Source organism: Staurois parvus, unplaced genomic scaffold, assembly GCF_062004578.1.
Source record: "Staurois parvus isolate SC_StPar_1 unplaced genomic scaffold, SC_StPar_1.0 ptg000347l, whole genome shotgun sequence".
Taxonomy (NCBI): Eukaryota; Metazoa; Chordata; class Amphibia; order Anura; family Ranidae; genus Staurois; species Staurois parvus.
Window position 1 is genome coordinate 6,271,807 of NW_028318143.1, and position 24,931 is coordinate 6,296,737.

Consider the following 24,931-nt stretch of genomic DNA (forward strand, 5'->3'; position numbering starts at 1 on the left):
TACACAGGTTCAGGGGCTAATTTAGTGCAGGTAAGGTACTGAGTTTAATTACCTCCTTAATCAGCCCCAGAACCTGTGTAATATCTGTTCAGTTTTTAAGGGATGAGGTGGTAGCCCAGCTGGGACTGCTGCCACATGGGCAGGGGCAGACTGACAACTCATGGGGCCCCCGGGCAATAGGCGATCATGGGGCCCCTGTGTCCTTGCCCAAACTCAAAAAGCCTATGAAAAAGTACCAGGGGCATCTCATGGGGCCCCCTACTAACCCCGGGCCCTCGGGCAGTGCCCGAGTTTCCAAATGGTCAGTCCGCCCCTGCACATGGGACCCATTCAGATGAACTGTCGTGATTGGCTGTCAAAAGCTGTGTACCAATGATCAGATTATTGTATTTTTCATATGATTTTCTGATAGCCTGTACTAGGCTTAAGAGTGCCTTATCTAGGCTAAAAAGTAAAACATACATTTGGTACTGACCTTAAAGGTATCAGCCAGTATTTCTGCACCTCGCTGATTGGTTCTTTTTGATAAGCCGACAAAGAACTCTCGTCCTGGAAAGTAACACAAATAAATGCAATAAATAAAGTTGGTAACGATAATAATTTATTTAAAAGAGACCCTGTAAAAAGAAAAAACGAAAAAAAAAAAGTTGCCCTTAGTTATACTTAAAGCCCTGTTAGTGCATGGCTTCCACCTGTCTCTGGTTTTCTGACGTGTTGAAATTAAAGCGTATGGAAACCCAAGATGAAAAATGTAATATATAGTAGTGTAGCACTACCCTCTTGAGGGCCACTGAGTTTTTTGGTCCCCCTAAGCTCTGCACAGCCAGGCAACGCGCATTTTCCACACTTTTATCCACAGTTAGTAAACAGTCCATGAGCTTGGTTTTTGTTGTTTTATTAGGGGTTAACAACTTGGATGTGGTCTAGGGGTATATGGGATGCCCAATGGAACTGAAACAACTTAGAGGACACATTCTTGGGCACAAAAAGGTAAACAATTCAGCAAAATCACAAAAGAACAGATCCTAGGCTATCAACTCCTTCAGGAGTGGCTCTTATCTTCCAAACAATGGACACAAAGTCTTTGCAAGGAGCATTTGGCCCCCTTAAATGACCCTCCTCAGACCCCAGATGAAAATCTCATCCACTGGCTATCTTGAGAGTATCCCAGGGAAAGGGATTCCAAGACACACAAGGAATACAGTCCCAGGGAGAACTAATTGGGCACTGCACCTGACCACTCTCTCCCTTCTTTGGCCCAGGGCATGTAGAAGTATTCACACTGTCCTGTTCCTGTAGCTTTAAAGGTTTCAGCTGCTTTCAGGCCTTATGCTGGGCTGTCTCCTTCCCTGCAGACAGGCTGTCTTTTTCAGACAGACTGTGGGACAGTGGAGGGCCTTCTGTCCAGTTTCAGCCTGTAGGCAGACACTTCTCCTCTGGGGCCCCCTCTCAGGCTCCACACCAGCAGCACTTCATCACTCTATCTTCCACCCGACTCCCCTGCTGATCAAGCTCTCTCATATTTAAGGGCTGACCTAGCCACCATACTGCCTTTGGATTGGCCAGATTCCTTTAAGTATGCAGATCACCCCCTTTTCACCCCCGCCCACTGGCTTCAGGAAACTTCTACAAACCTCTAGAGCAGGGGGAGGTATCAGAGAACTGACCTGCAGAGCCCTCCAGCCTTAACATGAAGTAACCTCGCTGCCTCACTCAAAGGCTGATTAATATCCAGGCTTCTAGCAAGCCTCTAACTATACAAAAAATAATAAACTATGTACGTTAGAAAGCGATACGGCAGCTTACCATCCTTTCGGTGGTTGCATTGTTTTATCCAGACTTTTTTTTCATATGTTTTCCCCTGGTGAACCTGCCAGTAACACATCTCCTGTTCTAAGGTGACAACTCCCATTCACAATACTGTAGATATAGAGGAAAAGAGTTGTCAACCTAGAAGAGGGAGCGTTAGGGCTACAAAACATCCCCTTCTCCTCTCAATAACATGGGAAGGTGTTCTGTAGTCCAGAAAGACAGTAGATGTAGGGCTGATAACATTGATAGATATTTCAGTGCAGCATTGTGAGCTCACTGCATGTAATTAAGAGCTCAACAGATTTCTGGAAGGATCAACAGGTATATTTTGCACTTACTGGACAGATACTGTATATCAATAAGCTTTCAACTGAATGTTTAAGAGACCAAAAGGGAGCAAATAAAGCTGGCCACAGATAGAGCGATTGTTCTTCCCTGCAACCAAGAGCTGCAGGAAAGAAAATCGCTCAATTCCCCCATCAACACAGTCAGCAATGTGGGAATCCCCCTTCCCCACACGGAGAACACAGTGGTTACTGCTAACCGTCATAATAGCCGCTAGCACTGATCGCATCTAAAATCCGACAGGCTGATTGTACCCAAGTTGATCGATCGATCAACAAGGGTACATTCAGCCTTCCCATACATGGTTCGGATCTCAGCTGTTCTATAGCCAGCTGAAGGTCAATGCTTATGTTTAAATACATTTACAAGAAAACTCTGGGCAAATATAAAAAAAAACATTTAATCTAGTTAAGTCTTCATAAAAATGTATTTAAAAATCTGTTTTTTTAAGAAATTAGCTTTTAAAGTATCCTCCCATAATTCAGCTCCATTTTTTGTACAATAGATAAACGTCCAGCAGGAGATAGCGGTGTCACCCTACAGTCTAAGCAGTGACAGGGGGTCTGGACAACATTATTATTACAGGTACTTATATAGCACTGTCAGCGCTTTACTTATGCTGTATATTGTACATTCACACCAGTCCCTAACCTTCAAGGGGCAAAAAATCTAAGGTCCCTAACTTACATTCATACATACACATACTAAGGTCAATTTACACAGGATCCAAGTAACATACTAATATGTTTTTGGAGTGTGAGAGGAAACTGGAGTACCCAGAGGAAACCCACACAGGCACAGGGGGAACATGCAAACTCCATGCAGGTGGTGCCGTGGTTGGGATTTGAACCAATGACCCTAGTACTGCCAGGCAGAAGTACTAACCATTCAGCCACTGTGCTGCACATGGAAGCATTTAGCCACTGCCACATGGACACCTAAAGAAAATGACAAACCTACTGGCAGCCAAAAGAGTTGACATGCAGTTCTTGAATGTATAGAGTCATCCTGTGAATGCTTTCATTGTCCACTGGGCGATCTGGATGTCAGCTCAATCTACATCACTTGCACCTTTGATATTATACAGCTGAAACGTGTTGGGAATACAGTGGATTACCTGTGAACAAAACATCGCCTCCATCCAACGTTGCATTTTCATCTGTCATCTCAACAATATTCAGCTGCAGGTCTTGCAATGCTTTCTTAACACCTTCCACCTGCAGAAAAAATTTATTTGGCAATTAAGTTATAGTTCTAAAACTTTGCATTGGAAACTAGCGTAAGAGAAACTGAAGGCCAATGTTTATTTATTTCTGGTACTCATATAGCGCTGTCAATTTATGCAGTGCTTTACATATATATTGTACATTCACATCAGTCCATAAATCTCAAGGGGTGTACAATCTAAAGTCCCTAACCTATATTCATACATACACATACTAAGGACAATTTAGACAAGAGCCAATTAACCTACCAGCATGTCTTTGGAAAGTGAGAGGAAACTGGAGGAAACCCATGCAGGCACAAGGAGAACATGCAAACTCCAGGCAGGTGGTGCCATGGTTGAGATTTGAACCAGTGACCGTAGTATTGCCAGGTGGAAGTGCTAACCATTTAGCCACTGTGCGCCAAAATATAATAATGTAGAATGTATACAAAAATCTCAAATTTCTTGAAGAAGTAGAGCTTGGCCATATCCTCAAGCCTCAGGTAGGCTGTGCAACACACTAGATAGCCAATAGGGAAGCATGGGTGATGGAAGGAGGTGGGACCAAGTTTGACAGTCCACCGCTGAAATGTGGGGAAGCGCCATCTGCTGAGGATCAGGTAAGTAAAGGCATTTATACTCTACCCTAGACAAATTGAGCAGTTAACCCTTGCAGTGCGGGCACAGCCACAGTGCAAGGGATAACTTTATGGGTTCCCAAAGTTGGGCTTTAGAAGCACAGGTTCTTAATCAGTAAAAAAGGAAACCGAAAATGTTATTTTTGCCCAACATGCAAAAGGACACATAGCTGCTATTTGAAAAGGAACCTTGGCATAGCATTAAGGCAACCAGAGGGGTTATCATTAAAACATAATGGTATATTGCCTGGTATCGGGACTATTATTAATAATATTATTATTCTAGCATATTAAAAGACATGACAGGTTTACTTTAAATCAACATCCTGCTTTTTTTAATTATATTAAATATCTTCTTTACTAATAAATTATTTCAGTTCCAAACCATGAATGCACATTGTTTGAACTTTGGCACCCGGAGCCGGTAGGCATTCACTTCCTCATACTTCTACAATTAAAGCAGGTAACCAACATCAAATGACGTTTGTGGAGGTTTATTTACACTGTCTTTATTTAATAAAGAGGTTATTCCGAGTTCTAGAGAAACATGAATTTCTGCAATGTCTGCCCAGAGTCCCCCCAGGCAGGAGATGGCATATGTCAGAGTACAAGGTGATACACAGCAATGTAAACATGGCAGTATATCTTCTCTAAACCCTTCACCAGTGACAGAATTACGAGCCTGACATTTGGAAGAAAACTGAAACCGTATAGAATTTCTGAGAACATTCACAGAAGAATCCCTGCAAACCAAATCTGACAATAGAGTTACATCACTTGCAATAATTTGAACCGTGATGATATGGCCATCTCGAAAAAAAAAGAAATAGAACATTCTTTAGTCATGGAAAACAACTTTTTTTAGATCACTTGTCGTAACAGAGTGGAAGAGGCCATTTTCTTGGGTTATGTACTATTTATAAAACCAGATCTTGTCAGTTCAGTAGAAATATGACTGGAAACATTTTACAGTTCAGGAAGGTTAGAGTATAGAAAAATGAAAATATGCATACGCTACAAAATGGCTGTATGCATAGGTTGCTACAGCAAACATCGGTTGGAACCAAGCAGATTCAAGAGGAATGTCACCGGCACACCAAGGATCTCCAATATGGGTCCAAAAGGCTTTACTACAGGATTACATACTTACAGCATGGCAACATGTCGGAGTATGGCAGGACCCCTTCATCAGGCATGTCTCCTTCAGGCTGCACACCCAATCACTGACCAAATATTGCCACCTTTGCCTACATAACATTTCCAAAATTAGCCCCTTGTGAATTACCGACACCACCAAGATACTCGTTCAGTTTCTGGTTATCTCTCACCTCTACTACTGCAATTACCTTTTAGTTCGTTGGCCTACCTATCCTTCCTCAGCCTAACATGAAGGCTGCTGTTAGACTCAACCAAACTTACTGAACAATCAGCGGCCACTTCTTCTCCACCTGTACAAAAAAGTGGCAACCACCCCAAACTATAAATGACCTTTGCAGCAAGGTGCACACGGAAGGGCGATGCAAGTCACAAGGAAAGGATTTCCCAGCACACTTACCAGCCAGACTGCAAAACAATCAAATTGGCCCTGTTTAACCATTTACATTAAAAGCAGAGGGTTTGGCTTGCACACATTTGTAAATATATGTGTAAGCCGCAGTACCCACACCAAGGGACCTCTATATATACTGCGGTCCTAACTCAACATTTCCAGAGCCTCCATAGTAGGAGCTTCATTTATAGTTCGGACCGCAGTATATACAGAGGTCCCTTGGTGCGGGCACTGCAGCTTACGCATATATTTGCAAATGTGTGCAAATAAAATCCTCTGCTTTTAATGTAAACAGTTAGACAGGGCCAATTCAGTTGTTTTGCAGGCTGGCTGGTAAGTGTGCTGGGAAATCCTTTGTTTGTGATGTGCATTGCCCTTCCATGTGCTCCTTGCTGCAAAGGCCAGTTACAGGTTGGGGTGGCTGCCACTCTTTTGTACAGTTGGACAAATTGGGTGCAGGGATGCACTGGATGCCTTCGCTGCCACTGTGCTCTTGCTGGGTGTCATGTGCATACCTTTACCTTTAAGGAGGGGTGGGCTCCCTCCAGGCATACCTGTGTTTAATCTATCCATTCTTATATGTGCTCTTACTATGGAGACTCTGGAAATTTAGATTTACGACTGCAGTATATACAGAGGTCCCTTGGCGTGGGCACTGCAGCTTATGCATATATTTGCAAATATGTACCAACAAAACCCTCTGCTTTTAACCTAAACAGTTAGACTGTGCCAATTTGGGTTGTTTTGCAGGCTGGCAAGTGTGCTGGGAAATACTTTTTTTGTGATCTCCCTCCCAATCCCTCCACTGGCTTCTACTAGGCCAGTGGTGGGCAACCTTTTTTTTCAACTGAGCCAAATCTCGCCAAAACCATGATTGAAATTTATTTTGAGAGCCACATTTTTAAAACTGAAAATACATCTCCCATATAGTAATTCATCCCCCATAGTAATTCATCCCCCATATAGTAATTCACCCCCCATAGTGTAATTCATCCCCCATAGTAATTCATCCCCCATATAGTAATTCATCCCCCATATAGTAATTCATCCTCCATATAGTAATTCATCCCCCATAGTAATTCATCCCCCATATAGTAATTCATCCCCCATAGTAATTCATCACCCATATAGTAATTCATCCCCCATAGTAATTCATCCCCCATATAGTAATTCATCCCCCATAGCAATTCATCCCTCGTATAGTATTTCATCCCCCGTATAGTATTTCATCCCTCGTATAGTATTTCATCCCTCATATAGTATTTCATCCCTCATATAGTATTTCATCCCCCATATAGTAATTCATCCCTCATATAGTATTTCATCCCTCATATAGTATTTCATCCCCCCATATAGTATTTCATCCCCCCATATAGTATTTCATCCCTCATATAGTAATTCATCCCTCATATAGTATTTCATCCCTCATATAGTAATTCATCCCTCATATAGTATTTCATCCCTCATATAGTATTTCATCCCTCATATAGTAATTCATCCCTCATATAGTATTTCATCCCCCCATATAGTATTTCATCCCCCCATATAGTATTTCATCCCCCATATAGTAATTCATCCCTCATAAAGTAATTCATCCCTCATAAAGTAATTCATCCCCCATATAGTATTTCATCCCCCCATATAGTATTTCATCCCTCATATAGTAATTCATCCCTCATATAGTATTTCATCCCTCATATAGTATTTCATCCCCCCATATAGTAATTCATCCCTCATAAAGTAATTCATCCCTCATATAGTATTTCATCCCCCACAGTACTATCCCCCCCCCCCCCTTCTAGTAAGCCAAGTCCCCCGTGTCAATTCACTTACCTTTTGCGTTCCTCTCGCTGTCTTCCCGCGCCGTTCGGGTCTTCAGGGCGGACTGTGAGAGGAGCCTAGCTCCCCTCCCCTCACGTTCGGCACGCTGCCCCGCCTACACACATCCTGACAGCCACATCCGCGGGCCGGATTAAAAGATCCGCGCGGACGTTTGGGGCTGCCAACCGAGAGGAGGCAGGGGAGCGGCCGACCGAGAGGAGGCAGGGGAGCGGCCGACCGAGAGGAGGGAGGGGAGCGGCCGACCGAGAGGAGGGAGGGGAGCAGGCGCCCGGCACACAGAAGAGCCGCATTAGAGTGGGTAAAGAGCCGCATGTGGCTCGCGAGCCGCGGCTTGCCGACCACTGTACTAGGCCTACGTGTACAACCCAATTACAGAAAGTTGGGGCGTGGTGTAAAATCTACATAAATACAGAACGCAATGATTGCAAATCTGATAAACCCAGATTTTATTCACAATAGAAAATTAGAAACATTTCAAATGTTTAAAATGAGAAAATGTACTGTTTTAAGAAAAAAATAAGGTTATTCTGAAATTGATGGCAGCAAAACAGCTAAAAAATGTTGGGACAGGGCAACAAAAAGCTGCCAAAGTACGTGGTACTAACCAGAGCTGGAAGAACATTTTACAACTAATTAGGTTAACTGACAACAGGTCAGTAACATGACTGGGTATAAAAAGAGCATCTTAGAGAGTCAGAGGTGGACATTTACTAAAACTGGTGCACAGAATCTGGAGCAGCTGTACATAGTAACCAATCAGCTTCTAGATTTTATTCTTAAAACTTAATTGAACAAGCTGAAGTTAGAAGCTGATTGGTTACCATGCACAGCTGTAGCAGATTCTGTGTGCATCAGTTTTTGTAAATCTCCCCAGAGTGTCTCAGAGATAAAGGTAGGCAGAAGTTCACCAATCTGTAAAGTCCCTTTAGATTTGAGACTTTCTTATGATGCTCATCTTTTTTTTTTCCTTCCACTCCCCTCCTGTGCTAAGCATATGGTGCTCTCCATGTGACTTTTTTGTATTAATCACCTTGATGTATATTTGCTTCAGAACACCCTTCTCCTGAAGAAGCACTTCTGTGAAACGTGTTGATATTGGACCTCCCCCACGGCTTTTGATGTTTAATTTGTTGTATTATACGGTGTATATGTTAACCTTCTGATCTTTCCCTAAGTAGATATGTGATGTATGTGTGAGCTGTGGTTGAGTTAGCAGTATAAGGGGTTCCGTTTACATGTGATTTCATACCATTTATGTTTTTCTCACTTAACTTTGTGGTTTTTTAACATAACCAACCTGCTGTTTAGGTTGAGTCAAACTAAATAAAGCTTTGGATTTTATATAAAACGTAGGGGTTACGTTACTAACGGCAAACATACCATGCACCTTGCAAGCTCAGTCGCCCTCTGCAAGTGCAGTTGCTCCAGAGCTTAGTAAATGTGGTAAAGCTCTGCTGACTTCCATCATCCAATTATATGCTGTTTTTTTATTTTCGTTGCATGTGATTGGCTATTCTTTGTAAAGTGATGCTTCACCTCATTTATGAATCTCTGGAGCAACTGCACTGCAGAGAGTGCAGTCTATTTGACTTTAGTAAATGTAGACTTCACCTGCGCAACATCTCAAGATATGCCCATTTCTAACCCCGGAAACCACTAAGCAACTTATTCACTCCCTTGTCATATCACGCCTCGACTATTGTAACTCCCTCCTCATTGGCCTACCTCATCGTAGACTATCCCCCCTCCAGTCTATCATGAACGCTGCTGCCAGTCTCATCCACCTCACTAACCGTTCCATATCGGCCTCCCCTCTCTGCCAATCCCTCCACTGGCTCCCAGTTGCCCAACGGATAAAATTCAAAACTCTAACAATGACATATAAAGCCATCCACAACACTGCCCCAATTTACATAACCGATCTTATCTCTAAATATCCTCTGGAACTCCATACCCCAATCTATCAGATTATCACCTACTCTACTTGCTTTTCGGCGATCACTGAAAACCTCTCTCTTCAGGGAAGCCTATCCCGTCCTCTGCTAATTCTGGAATCCTCTACTCTTCCAACCACTACATCCCCCACAGTGACTACCTACTGTACCATTCACCCCGCCCTCCTAGATTGTAAACTCCAAGGATCAGGGCCCTCAAATCCCTCTTGTATCAAATTGTATTGTTACTGTATTGTCTCTCACTATAATGTAAAGCGCTGAGCAAACCGTTGGTGCCATATAAATCCTGTATAATAATATAATAATAGTAAATCAACCCCTAAGTGTTAGTTGAAAATTTCTGAAATACCATTCATCTTCAAAATTTCAGAGATTTGTTGGCCACCCTACGGGGTGGGACAGATGTGTTCTTTGCAATATAGATTGTCACAGCCACTTGCAGCCTACTCCAGGGAGCATGTGACAGGGTGACAATGCAATTGAAAGACAATTGTCACCCCATAACTGTAACAAAGGCCTTTATAGCAAGATCACCTGGTATTATTTTAATGAAAGCTGCAGATAAAAAAAAGAAAAGAAAAATGTTTACCCTAATATGGCTAATATGAATGATTTGGTTTAGATTTACTGTAAGAGGAAGAAGAATGAGCATATACAACTCTATGCAGGATGAGCAGGAATGTATTTTCTCCTGCCTGTACCATCACTAATCACATTGAAACATCTAAGACAACTTTGAATCTGATTGGTGGCTCTGGGATACTTCTTAGTTCTGGAATTTTTTAATATCTATCTATAAGAGGCAGCAGAGGGGGTGTTCAAACATCATCATCAGCAGATTTGTTCCATCATTAGTAGAAAGTGCATTCAAGCATTAGTAGCAGGTGTGTTCCAGGATCACCAACAGAATGAATCTATCATCATTAGCAGCTGTGTTCCATCATTTTCTGCAAGAGTGTTCTTTCATGACCAAAAGGTGTGTTCCATCTTTACCAGCAAATTTATTCGAGGATCACCAACAGAAGGAATCCATCATCACTAGCAGGTGTGTTCCATCATTTTCAGCAAGTGTGTTCTTTCATGACCAGAAGGTGTGTTCCATCATTACCAGCAATTTATATTCCAGGATCACCAACAGATGGATTCCATCATCACTAGCAGATCACTAGCAAGTGTGTTCCATCATTTTCTGCAAGTGTGTTCTTTCATGGCCAGAAGGTGTGTTCCATCATTACCAGCAATTGTAGTCTAGGATCATCAACAGATGGATTCCATCATCACTAGCAGGTGTGTTCCATCATTTTTAGCAAGTGTGTTCTTTCATGACCAGAAGGTGTGTTCCATCATTACCAGCAAATTTGTTTCAGCATCACCAACAATTGGATTCCATCACCACTAGCAGGTGTGTTCCATCATTTATAAGCAAGTGTCTCCTTTCATGACCAGCAGGTGTGTTCCATTAGTTTCAGAAAGTGTGTTCTTTTATGACCAGCAGGTGTATTCCATCATTATCAGCAACTGTGTTCCGGCATCACCAACAGATGGATTCCATCATCACCAGTAGGTGTGTTCTATTATCACCAGCAGGTGTGTTCCAGTATCACCAACAGGATTCCACCATCACTAGCAGGTGTGTTCCATAATTTTCAGCAATTGTGTTCCATTATCACTTGCAGGTGTGTTCCATAATTTTTAAGCAAGTATGTTCTTTCATTTCCAGCAGATGTGTTCTTTCATGACCAGCAGGTATGCTACATTTTTAGCAGGTGCGTTTTTTCATTACCAGTCGTTGTGTTCCAGCATCACCAACAGGTGGATTCGATCATCACTAGTAGGTGTGTTCCAGTATCACCTACACGTGTGGTCCAGGATCACCAGATTATAGAAGCAAATGTTATGGACTGGTGGAGTCCACCAGCCTTCAAGCAATGTTTGGATAAAAAAAAGACTGCTTAGCAGAAAGGCTATGCTTCCTGTTTGCATCTCAAGGTCTGGTTTTTCAATTCAGGCCACAGTGTACTTTTCCAGTTAAAAATATTTACATTTTTCAGTGTGAATTGTCTGCATTTCTTCCCTGTCATGGATCAAAAATTCACTCCTTGCAAAGTTATCTATCTCCTACACAGGTGATAGGTTGCATTTTCATTTAGGCCCAACCTACACTATGGGTGTTTCAGAATATGCAGACAGCTTTATTTTCTAAGCTTTGATATTCACTTTGCATTCTTGTCTATGGGACAAGCTATAATGTTATTAAAATTTGGATTTCATTGGAGAATATTTGCACTTCACAGCACCGAGACAATTGGACTAACGGAGAGACATCCTGAGGTTTTGAGGCAGACACATTCCTGAGTTAGAAAATGTCTACAAATATAGATGAGAGACATAGAAGATCTGCCAGTGCTCCTCAGTTTCTGGGAAAGAAGCAATAAATGTGTGTTAATGACATTTCTAAGAATTTCCTGTTATCCGGCTCACAGTAAAATCCATCCTGTAGCACATGATTCCCAGTACACGTGTATCCAGCCAGTCAGCTCTCAGAGAAGGAGGGTCTTTTAGCTATGAGTAAAAATAAACTGTTGATCTGTCTTCTAGGGTAAGAACATCCTAAATTTTTATCATGCATAGGTGGCTAATACATTGACTAAGTAGCTAGCATTCCTTCCTTACAGCATTGGTTTACTGGCTTCATTTGCTCCCAAGGACAAAGTCTGCATGGAGTTTGAATGTTTTCTCTGTTCTTGTGTGAATTTCATTCATTTGCTTGAATTTACAAACACACAAAGGTAATGATAAGTTAATGTTCCTCTGAGCAAACTGGCCTTACAATGTACAAGCATATGTCTGCATGGATGTGGTAGAGGTAAAAGACTATATGCTCCATGGCACAGGGACTCAAGTGCATAGTTCTACGCACTCTGCAGAGGACCTTGGTATATTTTGGTGCTATACAGATATCAGAAATACATTTTGCATTGCAGCTGGGTTTTAAAAATTCAGTCCAAGGGCCTATGTGGATGGGCATTGGGCTTGTGTCAATGGCATCAGTTTGAGATGCTTCTAAGATCATTCAAAAACCATTGACAGGTGTCTTTGTTCTTCAGTTGACCTTTGACCTGCTTCAAGCAGGTTTTGCACTAACATAGACTTGTATGGGAATGCAAAACACATTTAAAGCAAGCAAAAGCCCGTCAACATAGGGTCTTAAACAGATCTGGCCTTAAAATGAAATTCTACACACACACATACATGTTGCAATAATTTAGGAAACCTACATTGCAGATTCTTACATGTTCTTGGTCTGCTAACACTAAGCTGGACTATTGCAACTTCCTCAGACTACAAAGTGGTGGGGCCTTCTTGAATCAGGAGACACCAGTGCTGGAACTCCGGAGTAGTAGGTGTTTTACAAAGGCTAGCCATACAGGAGTAAAATTTAGTTTAAACTTTGGCATGAAAATTCTGAAAAACTGCTCAGCAAAGCTTGCCATGGTACCTCAGTAATCAACAGATTTGTTAGAATGCCCTTGTTCCAATTTTAGCGTTAGATTTTGGGATGCACAGAAATGATGTAATTGTTTTATATTCCATAATGTTTTATTGAGATGTTTTTAATGAAAAATTACAAAGCATTCAAAATACAAAATGCGTAATATAAAGTTACTATGAATAATATAATAAGGTTCGGGGAAAAAAGGAAAAAAAATTAATTATAATTCTGTACCATCACCCAACAAGAAGACTCAATATATTACAGAATCTGGTGAAGGTCCCTTCCGGTGTCATCCAGTCCATCTTCAAGATCATATTAATAGTCCTCCATTAAAAACAAAATACCAGGTATCAACCATGTAAAACACTAATCAGTCTAGCTGGGTATGCTAGATAATGGCGACCTCCCGTCCAGGGAGTTCTTGTCTGGAGCAGAAGTGTATTTTAGAATTTGTGCTGCCCTAGGCAACACAAAGAATCTAAGGCCAGCACCCCCTCCCTCCCCCCCCCCCAACAACCAGGAGAACCAGCGCCCCTTCTTCCGGGGAAGCCGCACCGCCCCCCTGAAAAATGCCGCCCAAGGCAAAAACCTTGTTTGCCTCGTGGCAAATACGCCCCTGGTCTGGAGAACATATCCCTCAAAGCGACATGTTCATCCACCATCTGAAAGCTTGTGATTGCCCAATCTCCTAAGAGGAAGACATGATGTAATATTTATGCCTGTTGCCGTACAACATCGCTTATATATCAGTTTTAGAATGAATGATTGTTCGCGACAGACAAAAGGTTTTCGTCAGGATCCAATTTCCCCAGCACATATGCATTACAATACGTACAAATTTTCCCATTAGAATTTTGTTGATTTGGATAAATGGAAAAAAACTAACATCCTGCTCCTTCAATATTTCTCATCACTACGTTTGGTCCTCCAACTGTCCCATTAACCACTGGAAGATGGAACAACTGTTTTGAAAATGACCATTTGAATGAAATGCTATTGAAATCTTTTTTAGGGCAAGGTGGGTTGTACATTGACTAGAAGCTAGCATTTCTTTAAGGTCCTTTCAAATGGGAGTGTTCTGCTCCATTCAGCAGGGAATCCATTTGCAGAACTGGAGCTAAATGGTAAGTATGTCAGTTTGGTTACATTGTTTCCTGTCTGCATTTTGACAGTGGGCTGTGCTGGACCTGTTTTGGATCTATGGTCAGCTCAATGTAAATACACTTGTGTCCATTTACATCAGGATACCTCAGACTTGTCACATTTAGGTCCAAAAATACAGAAAAGGATGTGGTTGTTTTCCATTTTTTTTCTGGACCTGGATGAACATGGAGTTGGTGGATATAAACAGACATAAGTTTCCATCCTCCTGCCCATAGACCTCCCAGTCTATTCCTTTTTTCTGGGTTCAGTTGTGCTTACAGACAGTCTGCATGGAGTTTGTATGTTCTCTCTGCTTTTGTGTGTATTTCATCCAGTTGATTCATTTTCCAACCAAAAAAAAAAGGTAACCACAGCTGTGCTGTGAAGGTGCTTCTTGTCAGACCCTGCATCACTACAGGACACAGGAATGACATAGGGACTGGTGGATCAAACCAAGCATAGCTGGGGCACGGAAAATCAACGTTGCTGGAAATTTTGGATTCTGCAGATTTATCCGCCGGCGGTTTCTCATCACAACAGCAGATTGGTGGTATGGGCAGCAGGGAAGGAAAGATTTCGATGCTCTGAGCAACAATTTTGCTTTACTTTCTTGCAGTTCTTCCACACAAGAATGGATCTGCTGAAGGCATTAGCATCAAGGGTTGGAGTGGATTACAGTTTTAAATAGAATACAGAGTTACTGCATATTTGAAAGTTTTCTAGTTATCCCTATATTAGTTCAATATGGGCAATACACATTTTCAACTTTGATCCTAATCCTTTTGCGTAAAAATATTACGTAAAACGCAGTCAGTCATGTTATTTAGAGACCATAAGTGGAGATAAAAATAAATGACCTACAAAAATAAAAACCACACAACAGCACTTCTGCGTAGGAGATGGCAGGGGAATTGTCTATGTTACTTATAAAAGCTACGGAAATGTCAAATTAAGACTAAACTCTAAGCAGATATAAAGAAGGCACAGACTAATGCAGCCATGTAATCATAAACACATCAATAAATATATATATTTTTAAATCCAAGCACTGGACCATGTAGCAGCCTCTTGCAGTCCCTGTACAGCAGGGCTGGAGTATGAAGGGAAGAAGAAGCACAAGAGGTCAATCAGGTTATGTGCTGACAAGAAGTATGCGGATAGGAGGAGAATGACAGAGAGGAGCTCATTCCTATGCTACTTCTCTTTTCAGTGTCCTTTCACAAATGGGGGTAGATCCAGGGCAACCTTGGCTCAGCAAAACTAGGCTGAATGGTGATGGTCATCTGGCTAAGGAAAAAAGTACTGTGGTGGATTGAAGGCGAATACTGCAGAAAATGCTGGTTTTGTTATTTTATCCTTTAAAGGGCTATTCCTTTTTTACCTTTTTTCTTTGGCTGGTGTTTTTCTTTAAAAAAATATTCTGATCAGCTACTTTGAGGAATTAAATTAACATGGACCTAGCATCAGATATATATTTTGATGATAAAGGGCATACAGTGAGGAACAGAAGTACTTGAACACCCTGCAATTTTGCAAGTTCTCCCACTTAGAAATCATGGAGGGGTCTGAAATTCACATTGTAGGTTCACATTGTATGATTTTTAAATAATGTATTTGTCTTGCACTGCTGAACATAAGTATTTGAACACCTAAGAAACAGCAAGAATTCTGGCTTTCAAAGACCTGTTACTGTGCCTTTAAAAAGTCCACCTCTACTCAACTCATTAATCTAACTTAGTAGCACCTGTCTGAGCTCTTTAAAGACACCTGTCCACCCCACAGTCAGTCAGACGCCAACTACTACCATGGACAACACCAAGGAGCTGTCAAAAGACACCAGAGACAAAATTGTGGACCTCCACAAGGCTGGAAAGGGCTACAGGGCAATTGCCAAGCAGCTTGGTGAAAATAGATCAACTGTTGGAACAATTGTTAGAAAATGGAAGAGGCTAAAGACGACTGTCAGTCTCCCTCGGACTGGGGCTCCATGCAAGATCTCACCTCGTGGGGTATCACTGATGATAAGAAAGGTGAGGAACCAGCCCAGAACTACAAGGGAGGAGCTGGTCAATTACATGAAGAGAGCTGGGACCACAGTTTCAAAGGTCACTGTCGGCAGAACACAACGCCGTCATGGTTTCAAATCATGCATTGCACGGAAGGTTCCCCTGCTCAAGACATCACATGTCCAGGCCCGTCTGAAGTTTGCCAATGACCATGTGGATGATCCAGAGGAGGCATGGGAGAAAGTCATGTGGTCAGATGAGACCAAAGTAGAACTTTTTGGTCTAAACTTCACTTGTCGTGTTTGGAGGAAAAAGAAGGATGAGTTGCATCCCAAGAACACCATCCCTACTGTGAAACATGGGGGTGGTAACATCATGCTTTGGGGGTGCTTTTCTGCAAAGGGGACAGGATGACTGCACTGTATTAAGGAGAGGATGAATGGGGACATTTATTGTGAGATTTTGAGCAACAACCTCCTTCCCTCAGTCAGAGCATTGAAGATGGGTCGTGGCTGGGTCTTCCAACATGACAACGACCTTAAGTACACAGCCAGGATAACCAAGGAGTGGCTCCGTAAGAAACATATCAAGGTTCTGGAGTGGCCTAGCCAGTCTCCAGACCTAAATCCAATAGAACATCTTTGGAGGGAGCTGAAACTCCGTGTTGCTCAGCGACAGCCCCGAAATCTGACAGATCTAGAGGAGATCTGTGTGGAGGAGTGGGCCAAAATCCCTGTTGCAGTGTGTGCAAACCTGGTCAAGAACTACAGGAAACATTTGACCTCTGTAATTGCAAACAAAGGCTTCTGTACCAAATATTAACACAGATTTTCTCAGGTGTTCAAATACTTATGTTCAGCAGTGCAAGACAAATACATTCTTTAAAAATCATACAATGTGATTTCCTGAATTTTTTTTAAAATTCTGTCTCTCAGAGTGGGAATGCACCTACAATGTGAATTTCAGAGCCCTCCATGATTTCTAAGTGGGAGAACTTGCAAAATCGCAGGGTGTTCAAATACTTCTGTTCCTCACTGTACATGATAAATAATGTGCAAATGCAACATTTGCAAACATGTATTACGATTCTCAAGTGTGGCAGCCCTAAAACCCTGAACCACTGTGGAGCAATTGCATGTATTGCACGTGGTTGCACCGTGGGCCCATACACTTAAATGAGTCATGTCTGGAGGCAGTACCAGTTAACAAATGCAACATGCAGTATAAAATGTTCAGAGGCTGTGAAGCAAAGCATCGCATCCGTGGCATGTGTAGAGCCCTGAGCAGCAGCATACTTTCCTTTAGGTGGGTGGTTTGGGGTGGTAAAAGCAAGTGGTTGAGCTGTGGTTTTAACAAGCCTTACCCTAGGTTCACACCTAAGCATTTTCTGCAGCGTTTGCAGAAACATGCTACAGTCCATTTAACATGATTTCCTATGGGACACGTTCACATCGCCGCATTTTCACCTGGTTCGTTTTTTTGGAAAGAGTCAGGGACTTTTTTAAATGCAAAAAGTTGTGTTTTTGGTTCTATAGACTTCAATGGGGATGCTGAAGAAAAGCATGTAGTGTGTTTTTGCTGCATTTTTTTATGTGTTTTGCATTCCAATCTGCCTAGCAACAAGAAAAAAAATGAAAAACACAAAATGCATCAAAAACACGTCAAACACGCATGTGCAAAATGCACCGTAAAAAGCACTGCAGAAACAGATCAAATGCAAACTGCATAGGTGTGAACCTAGGAATCACAGTACTTCTCTGGCAATGCTTTCATCGGAGTATCTCTACATAAGCATTGCACAATATCAGTAGACAGATGGGTCAGTTTGCTTTGAAGATTAAAAATGAATTAAATAGTGTTTTCAGTTTGTGGTGCTCATATTCATTCTAGTTCAGCTTTAATGCATTTATTTCCTAGAATCGTCAGCGCCATCTGGCAGCAATAATCAAGTATTTTTCCTAAAACACATCAATCGGAACAAAATATTGAATTATTGCCTCTAGATGGTGCTGATGATCCTAAGAAATACACATATTAAGCAAATGACGGTGAGATTCCTTGTGCCTGTGTGAACGATTGACAGCATATTTTTTATGCAAAACTGTCAGGTGTTTTCATTTATTTTTTTGGGTAGATACTGGGAAATGAAATCTCCGTTTTGGGTGGGATGACCCTTTAATCATACGAGGAGCAATTACTTGAACACAGCTGGCACTGTCAAACTGATTTGTCAATATTCCTTATGTAGGTTGATGATGCGTAAGACATGACCCAGCGACAGCTCGTGTCAAGGCCTCGGGCCCCAGCGGCGATGTTCCTGTCGCTAAAGAGGGGAACTCACGCACGTTCTGCTGGCTGTCTAAACAAAAAGGGGTGAGAGGAGGACATCCAGAGCAGGGTTTAGGCATACATGAGTAAGCTCAGGATTCTGCCACTGTACGGCTGTTACAATTACGAAGCATCCGTCAACACTGCTTCAGAATCTTACATCAGAATTGTTCGCCCGCCCCCCCCGGCAAATATTTTCCAGGCTGCAGACACAATCACGGCTGAAATAAAAACATGACATGTCATTCCGCACACTAGCTCCTTGTGTAGACTCATTCAAAAGACAGCATTGTTTTATGAAGCTCATAAATCATGACCTGCAATTACTAAAATGTGGGCTGCTTATTAATTTCCCATTACCGGAATCCAATTGCTTATTACTTAAAAAATAATTAGATACGTGCCTGCTTCAAATAAGTCTGAGAGTGAAGTGGAAATGAAAGGCTAGGTCTACCCGGGAGTGATATCTTAATTATGAGTGGACACTGGGGTGCCAAAATAGCCAAAATACTCAAAACAGTAATTTTTTTATGGTGCAAATATTTTGATGTATTACTAATGAAAGCTTTGAAGATTTTTGAAACTAATTTCATTTCTTGGTGGGGTGTTAGAAATTCTGGTACTTTTAAGATCCCAATACCAGTATTAAAGTGGTTATACACCTCAGACATGAAATATGAACAAAGAATATCCCTCTAAAGTGTGTACTTGTCTCAATCCAGAGTCATTGTGTGTCGTTCCTCTCCTAGCTGCATGAACTACTTCTGATGAGTTTTCCTAACACCAAAAGAAAAATGGTGACAGGGGAGAGACCTCCAGCAGATTGACAGTCTCAGCTCTGTTCCTGAGTGCTGCGTGAAGGGGGGTGTCCCTTCCCTCCATTCAGCTCTCTTCACTGATGTAACTTCAGCTCCATGCCCCCTGCTTTTCAGAGCTGGGAGATCCTGTGTAAATTATTCACTTTGAATGGATGTAGGGGAAATACGGCTGCAAAAAAACAGGTACAACTTATGTAGGAGGATTTGTTTCAGCTCTGTGTTGCACCTGAGGCCAGTCACTTCACTGGGTATATGCAATAAGTCCATCAATGAAATGTCCTTGCTACTAAATATTCCACGGTCAACTGTTAGTGGTATTATAACAAACTGGAAGCAACTGGGAACAACAGCAACTCAGCCGCGAAGTGGTAGGACATGTAAAATGACAGAGCGGGGTCAGCACATGCTGAAGCGCACAGTGTGCAGAAGTCGCCAACTATTGACACAGACAGCGTAACTCAGCCCTGCCCCCTTGTCACTGGCATACGTACCATCTCTGTGCAATGGAACTGCACAGACTAGCCCCGAACCTCCTCTTCTTGGGTCCTCCACTGGTGCGCCTAGTTCCACTCTGTCCAGTGCCCCATAGGAAGCCGCTTCCCATGGGAGAAATTGTGCGTTCTCACTCCTGAGCCCTGCTGCTCTATCCATTGACACAGACTGTGGGACTTGGCCCTGCCCTCTGCTCCCTTGTTACTGGCTTTGATGGACAGCAGCGGGAGCCAGTGGCTCCCGGTGCGTCAGCAAACCCATTGAGACCAGCAAGTGAGAGGCGAGACGAGCACAGCGCTGGACCGAATACTGGGGGAGGGGGGGATACTGAGAAAAGAATGCATTAAGGTAAAATATGTTTATGCTTCATAACCACTTTAACTAATGGGCAGCACAGTGGCTAACTGTTTAGCACTTCCACCTGGCAGTACCAGGGTCACTGGTTCGAATCCCAAGCACGGCACCACCCGCTTGGAGTTTGCATGTTCTCCTTGTGCCTGCGTGGGTTTCCTCTGGGTACTCCATTTTCCTCCCACACTCCAAAAGACATGCTGGTTGGTTAATTGGCTCCTGTCTAAATTGGCCCTAATATGTGTATGTATGAATGTAAGTTAGGAACCTTAGATTGTATGCCTCTTGAGGGTTAGGGACTGATGTGAATGTACAATATATATATATATATATATGAGTGCTACATAAATTGACGGCGCTATATAAGTATCTGAAATAAATAAATAAATAGTAATGGGTAGAATTTTTTTTTTTTTTTTTTAAATTGAGCTTTGCTAAGTATTGTGACATGCCAGGAATTTATTTATGCAGTCTAAAATGTATGTAAATTTTAACTGCTACCCTAGCATTTTCCCATAAGCCCAGACACATATTTTTCAGGGAACAAGTACGAATTTCATTAACCCAAAAGTCGAGCTGGGTCAGTGCATTGCAGCAGAGGAGCGCATTTGTTTTGAAAACACAAGAAAGCATTCAGGTCGGTGAAGGAAAAAAGTTATATAACAGTTTTACTGGCACTTAGGGACAACCCCGAAATACCAGCACAGATCCTACACGATAACAATGACATGAAATGAGAATCTTGTACGAGCTTGCTGAGAACGGCCATCGCTGAATACTTCACTTTACTATTACAAAATGATCAATTGTTCTGTACTGGGCAAAAGGTACATACCCCATTCTGTCTGGACATGCTCGGTGGGCCAAGAATGTACCTGGACTAGCCAAGAATTTGTTATCTTTCAGGCACCAGATATATCCCAAATGACCTAGACTGCATGCCAGCTCCCCACCACTATGTGCAAAACAGATGAAGGAGCTCAGTTCTTAGGTTGGAATAAACAATGTACTGTGCCACAGTCTAAATAAAACTTTTAGGGTGTGAGGAACTATTGGTCCCTAGTCCCCTCCTATAGGCACTGACTTGTCCTCTATGGTCATGCCAAGTCCCTACTCACAGTCTACCATCCCGCAACATTCATGGTCTTGCTAGGATGCATGCACCATCTGCTGGTTTAGATTAGTTACTGAATAAAGCTGTCCTCTCACACATTTGTAATGCCACAAGCAGCAAAATTAAAGGGGAACTCCAGGCATTTTTTTTAAAAATATAGGTTTAGACAGAAAAGTCTGATGTTTATTGAAATCTATGTTCCATTAAGGAGTTATCTCCTCAATTTCTGTTCCAGTGATCACACAGAAAGTGAAGGGAAAACTCACAAAAGAAGAGAAGTAGACAGCTTTAAAAACCTGGCAGAGATTTAGTTGCACCCGTTTACCACTATCCAAATCAAAACTAAAAAATGTTTTGGCTAGAAATAAAAATGGAAAATAGTTCAGTGGACTGTTTTTCCATTGGTTCCTCGTCCTTCAGAATGGTGTTCTGCCTATTCTATTTGGCTATTGGTATTTGTCTGCCTCAGTCCTCTGCCTGTTTATGGATTTGCACACTTCCATGATGATTTTCTTGAGTGTCTGTTAACAAATCGGCAGTCAGCAATGGGGGAAATCTGAAGGCGAGACCTAGAAGTGCCACACAACCAGGGCCGATGCTAGACTATTTGCGCCCTAGGCAAGACCAGCTACTTGCGCCCCCTAGTTGAAAATATTAAATCAACAAAACATGAAACATAAAACTGCTAAATGTCTTTTGATTTGCAAAAATAAGTGCCACAAGATGCCACCAGCACCAATATTAAAGACAAAATCAATGTCACGAACGGACTGTATCTGTGGCTGGCAGTGGCAGGGTGACAGTTGCAGTGAGTGGAGGGTGATGGATCCACACTCTGACAGATCCCAGGCTGGACTTCCCCAGGCAATGGGGGGAGATAAAACGCTGTGACAACAGGCAGCTGAACTGAGCAATCCCACAAACTGACAGATCTGACACAACACACCACTACCAACACTGACACAGATCAGTAGGCCCAGTAGGCACTAGAAGAGCAGGATGTGGGATCGAGATGATGTCATCACTCACTGACACACTGCACGAGATGGATGGCTGTCCAGGTCACACTCACACAGACACGAGACATCAGAATCAGACATTACCTTCTTCCACTGGAGCAGCTACACCTCCGCTGATGAATGGGAAGAGAACTGCTGGAACTCCACAGTGCTCCCAGTCAGCTTGCAGTAAGGGACTGAGTCTGAGAGGAGCACTGGAAGGAGCAGCTGCTCAGCTGCTACACTGGCCCCAGACACCTGGCATCTTCCTTTGTCCTTTCTTCCTCCCTCCTGATGCCCCTCCTCTCAGCTGAAGGATCATTCAAGATGTGGCGGCATCCCACACAGAGCGCCCAGGCACCCCTAGGTGGCAGTGCACCCTAGGCAGCCGCCTAGTTTGCCTAGTGGAAGCACCGGCCCTGAACACGACACAGCTTAAACCTTCTTGGATGCTATTTAAATACATATGCATATTTTAAAAAATAGGGGATAGGATATTAAACAAGCCTTCAATTACCCCGTTCTCCATCCTAGCAGTGACTCGGTAGCCTGCCAGCTTCTAATCTCTAATGTAAACACAGAGCAGATTTACAGGTAGGGGGCACAACTGAGTACTAAGTAAAATCTCATTGCTTCTCTTGTGAATTTTAAAGATGAATTGATCCATACTGTTTGCAGCTACGTAGATCCCTAAAAGCTTACTTGAAAGTTTATTTTTATGTTAAAGATATGTAAATGTCTGAATGCCCACAGGCTGGCTGCACTTCTACCTTAAAGCCCAAATCCTGGCAGGAGCCTTTCCTATTTTAGATCAGCAAATATCACTAAGTCTTACCTGAAAACCTCTATTCATGCAGGTTCTCTTCAGTGTCTTAAAAACATGTTTGTTCACATGCCCAATTAGTCCGGCTATAATTCAGGACCACTCTAGCTTTAAAAGCCGCAGGTCCCATGGAGCCTTATGCAGCAATAGCATCTCTGACCCCCTCTACTCCTGGTCAGTAACAAAACAAGGCCTGGCCATAGACTGCTCGAATTTTGGCTTACTCCAAGCCCTGCAATCACCACCCAGGTTGACAAGTCAATTTAAAAATCGACTGAGCTGGGTAGAAAGCAATCAGCTGAACAGCAACTGCATAAAAGATGCAGACACCATAGAGGCAGCCAGGGGGGCCAATGGCACTGAATACAATAGTTGTTGCATGGATGGGGAAAAAAAGATGGATTTTCAATTGCTGAAAAAAAGGTAATCAGTCTATGGCCAACTTAAGGTGCTTTCAACCATTAAGAAACATTTGCCCAGTCTGGCAACCTTGAACGTTAGTATTTTTGCAGACACCTTCACAACACTGGCCAAAGCTCCCAAGGCAGCATGGGAAAAACGGATGGATTGATGGATTTTCTTAGCTAGTCACTATTGTATCTGCCTACTCTATAGTCAGAATCACACAAGTTCACCCAATGAGAACTTGAGTTTTGAGGCAAGGCCTCAGAAAGACTGTTTGTCGGTTGGTAATGTATACACAGCAAGCTACAGTCCAATGTCTATAGCAGCCTTTCTCACCCCTTTTTACCCTAGAGCGGGTGTCGGCAACCCGCGGCTCCAGAGCCGCATGCGGCTCTTTTTCACCTTGGCTGCGGCTCCGGAGCACACTGCCCACCAGGTGACAGGCAATAGGGCAGCAATGGGCAAACTACGGCCCGGCGGACCTTTTAATCCGGCCCGCGGAGCTAGGCTCCCGCTACGCTCCTCTCACAGTCCGCCCTGAAGACCGGTGTAGCATGAAAATCTGTCTCCTATGAGGATCTGTCCCCCTCGACGTATCTGCGCATGTGCCGGAGATCGCCGATCGGCTGCTAATGCCTGAAACTGGCACATGCGCAGATACGTCGAGGGGGACAGATCCTCATAGGAGACAGATTTTCATGCTACACCGGAACGGCGCGGGGGAACGCGCAGAGCAAAGGTAAGTGAATTGACACAGGGGGGACTTGGGGACTTAATATGGGGGATGAATTAATATGGGGGATGAATTACTATAGGGGGGATGAATTACTATATGGGGGATGAATTACTATGGGGGATGAATTACTATATGGGGGATGAATTACTATGGGGGATGAATTACTATATGGGGGATGAATTACTATGGGGGATGAATTACTATATGGGGGATGAATTACTATATGGGGGATTAATTACTATATGGGGGATGAATTACTATCTGGGGGATGAATTACTATATGGGGGATGAATTACTATCTGGGGGATGAATTACTATGGGGGATGAATTACTATATGGGGGATGAATTACTATGGGGGATGAATTACTATGGGGGATGAATTACTATATGGGGGATGAATTACTATATGGGGGATGTATTTTCAGTTTTAAAAAATGTGGCTCTCAAAATAAATTTCAGTCGTGGTTTTGGCGAGATTTAGCTCAGTTGAAAAAAAAGGTTGCCCACCACTGACCTAAGGCTATGATTGTGATTATGACGATACACTGTGGCCCTGATTAACCCTTTGCTTACTGGGCCCTTAAACCCCCTTCATGACCAGAGCGCTTTTTGCAATATATGCAGTGTCGGATTTGTTTTAAATGTTGCAATGGTTTTGCGGCTCCCAGTCTTTTTTTCCCTCTAGGAAACGGGTCCAAGTGGCTCTTTATGTCTTAAAGGTTGCAGACCCCTGGCCTAGAGGAACCCTTGAAATAATTTGGAGGTCTCACGGAACCTCTGCTAACAATTATTCTACATTTTAGTGTAAAATAGTATGATCAGTATGCTGTTGAAGGTTTTAAATGGAAGAATATAGCATACCTAGTATTTGA

General features: G+C 42.6%; 1 protein-coding gene across 3 annotated transcripts in view; it reads right to left on the reverse strand.

The window, feature by feature from the left end:
- DDAH1 (dimethylarginine dimethylaminohydrolase 1) overlaps nucleotides 1-24,931 on the reverse strand; it is a 219,135-nt gene that overhangs the window by 34,605 nt on the left and 159,599 nt on the right. For all 3 annotated transcript variants that reach the window (XM_089684417.1, XM_089684415.1, XM_089684416.1), the window contains 2 exons: nucleotides 3,275-3,374; nucleotides 476-549 (listed from right to left, as the gene is read on the reverse strand). In XM_089684417.1, coding sequence (XP_089540543.1) covers nucleotides 476-549; nucleotides 3,275-3,374 — 174 coding nt within the window. The remainder of the gene's footprint in view (nucleotides 1-475; nucleotides 550-3,274; nucleotides 3,375-24,931) is intronic.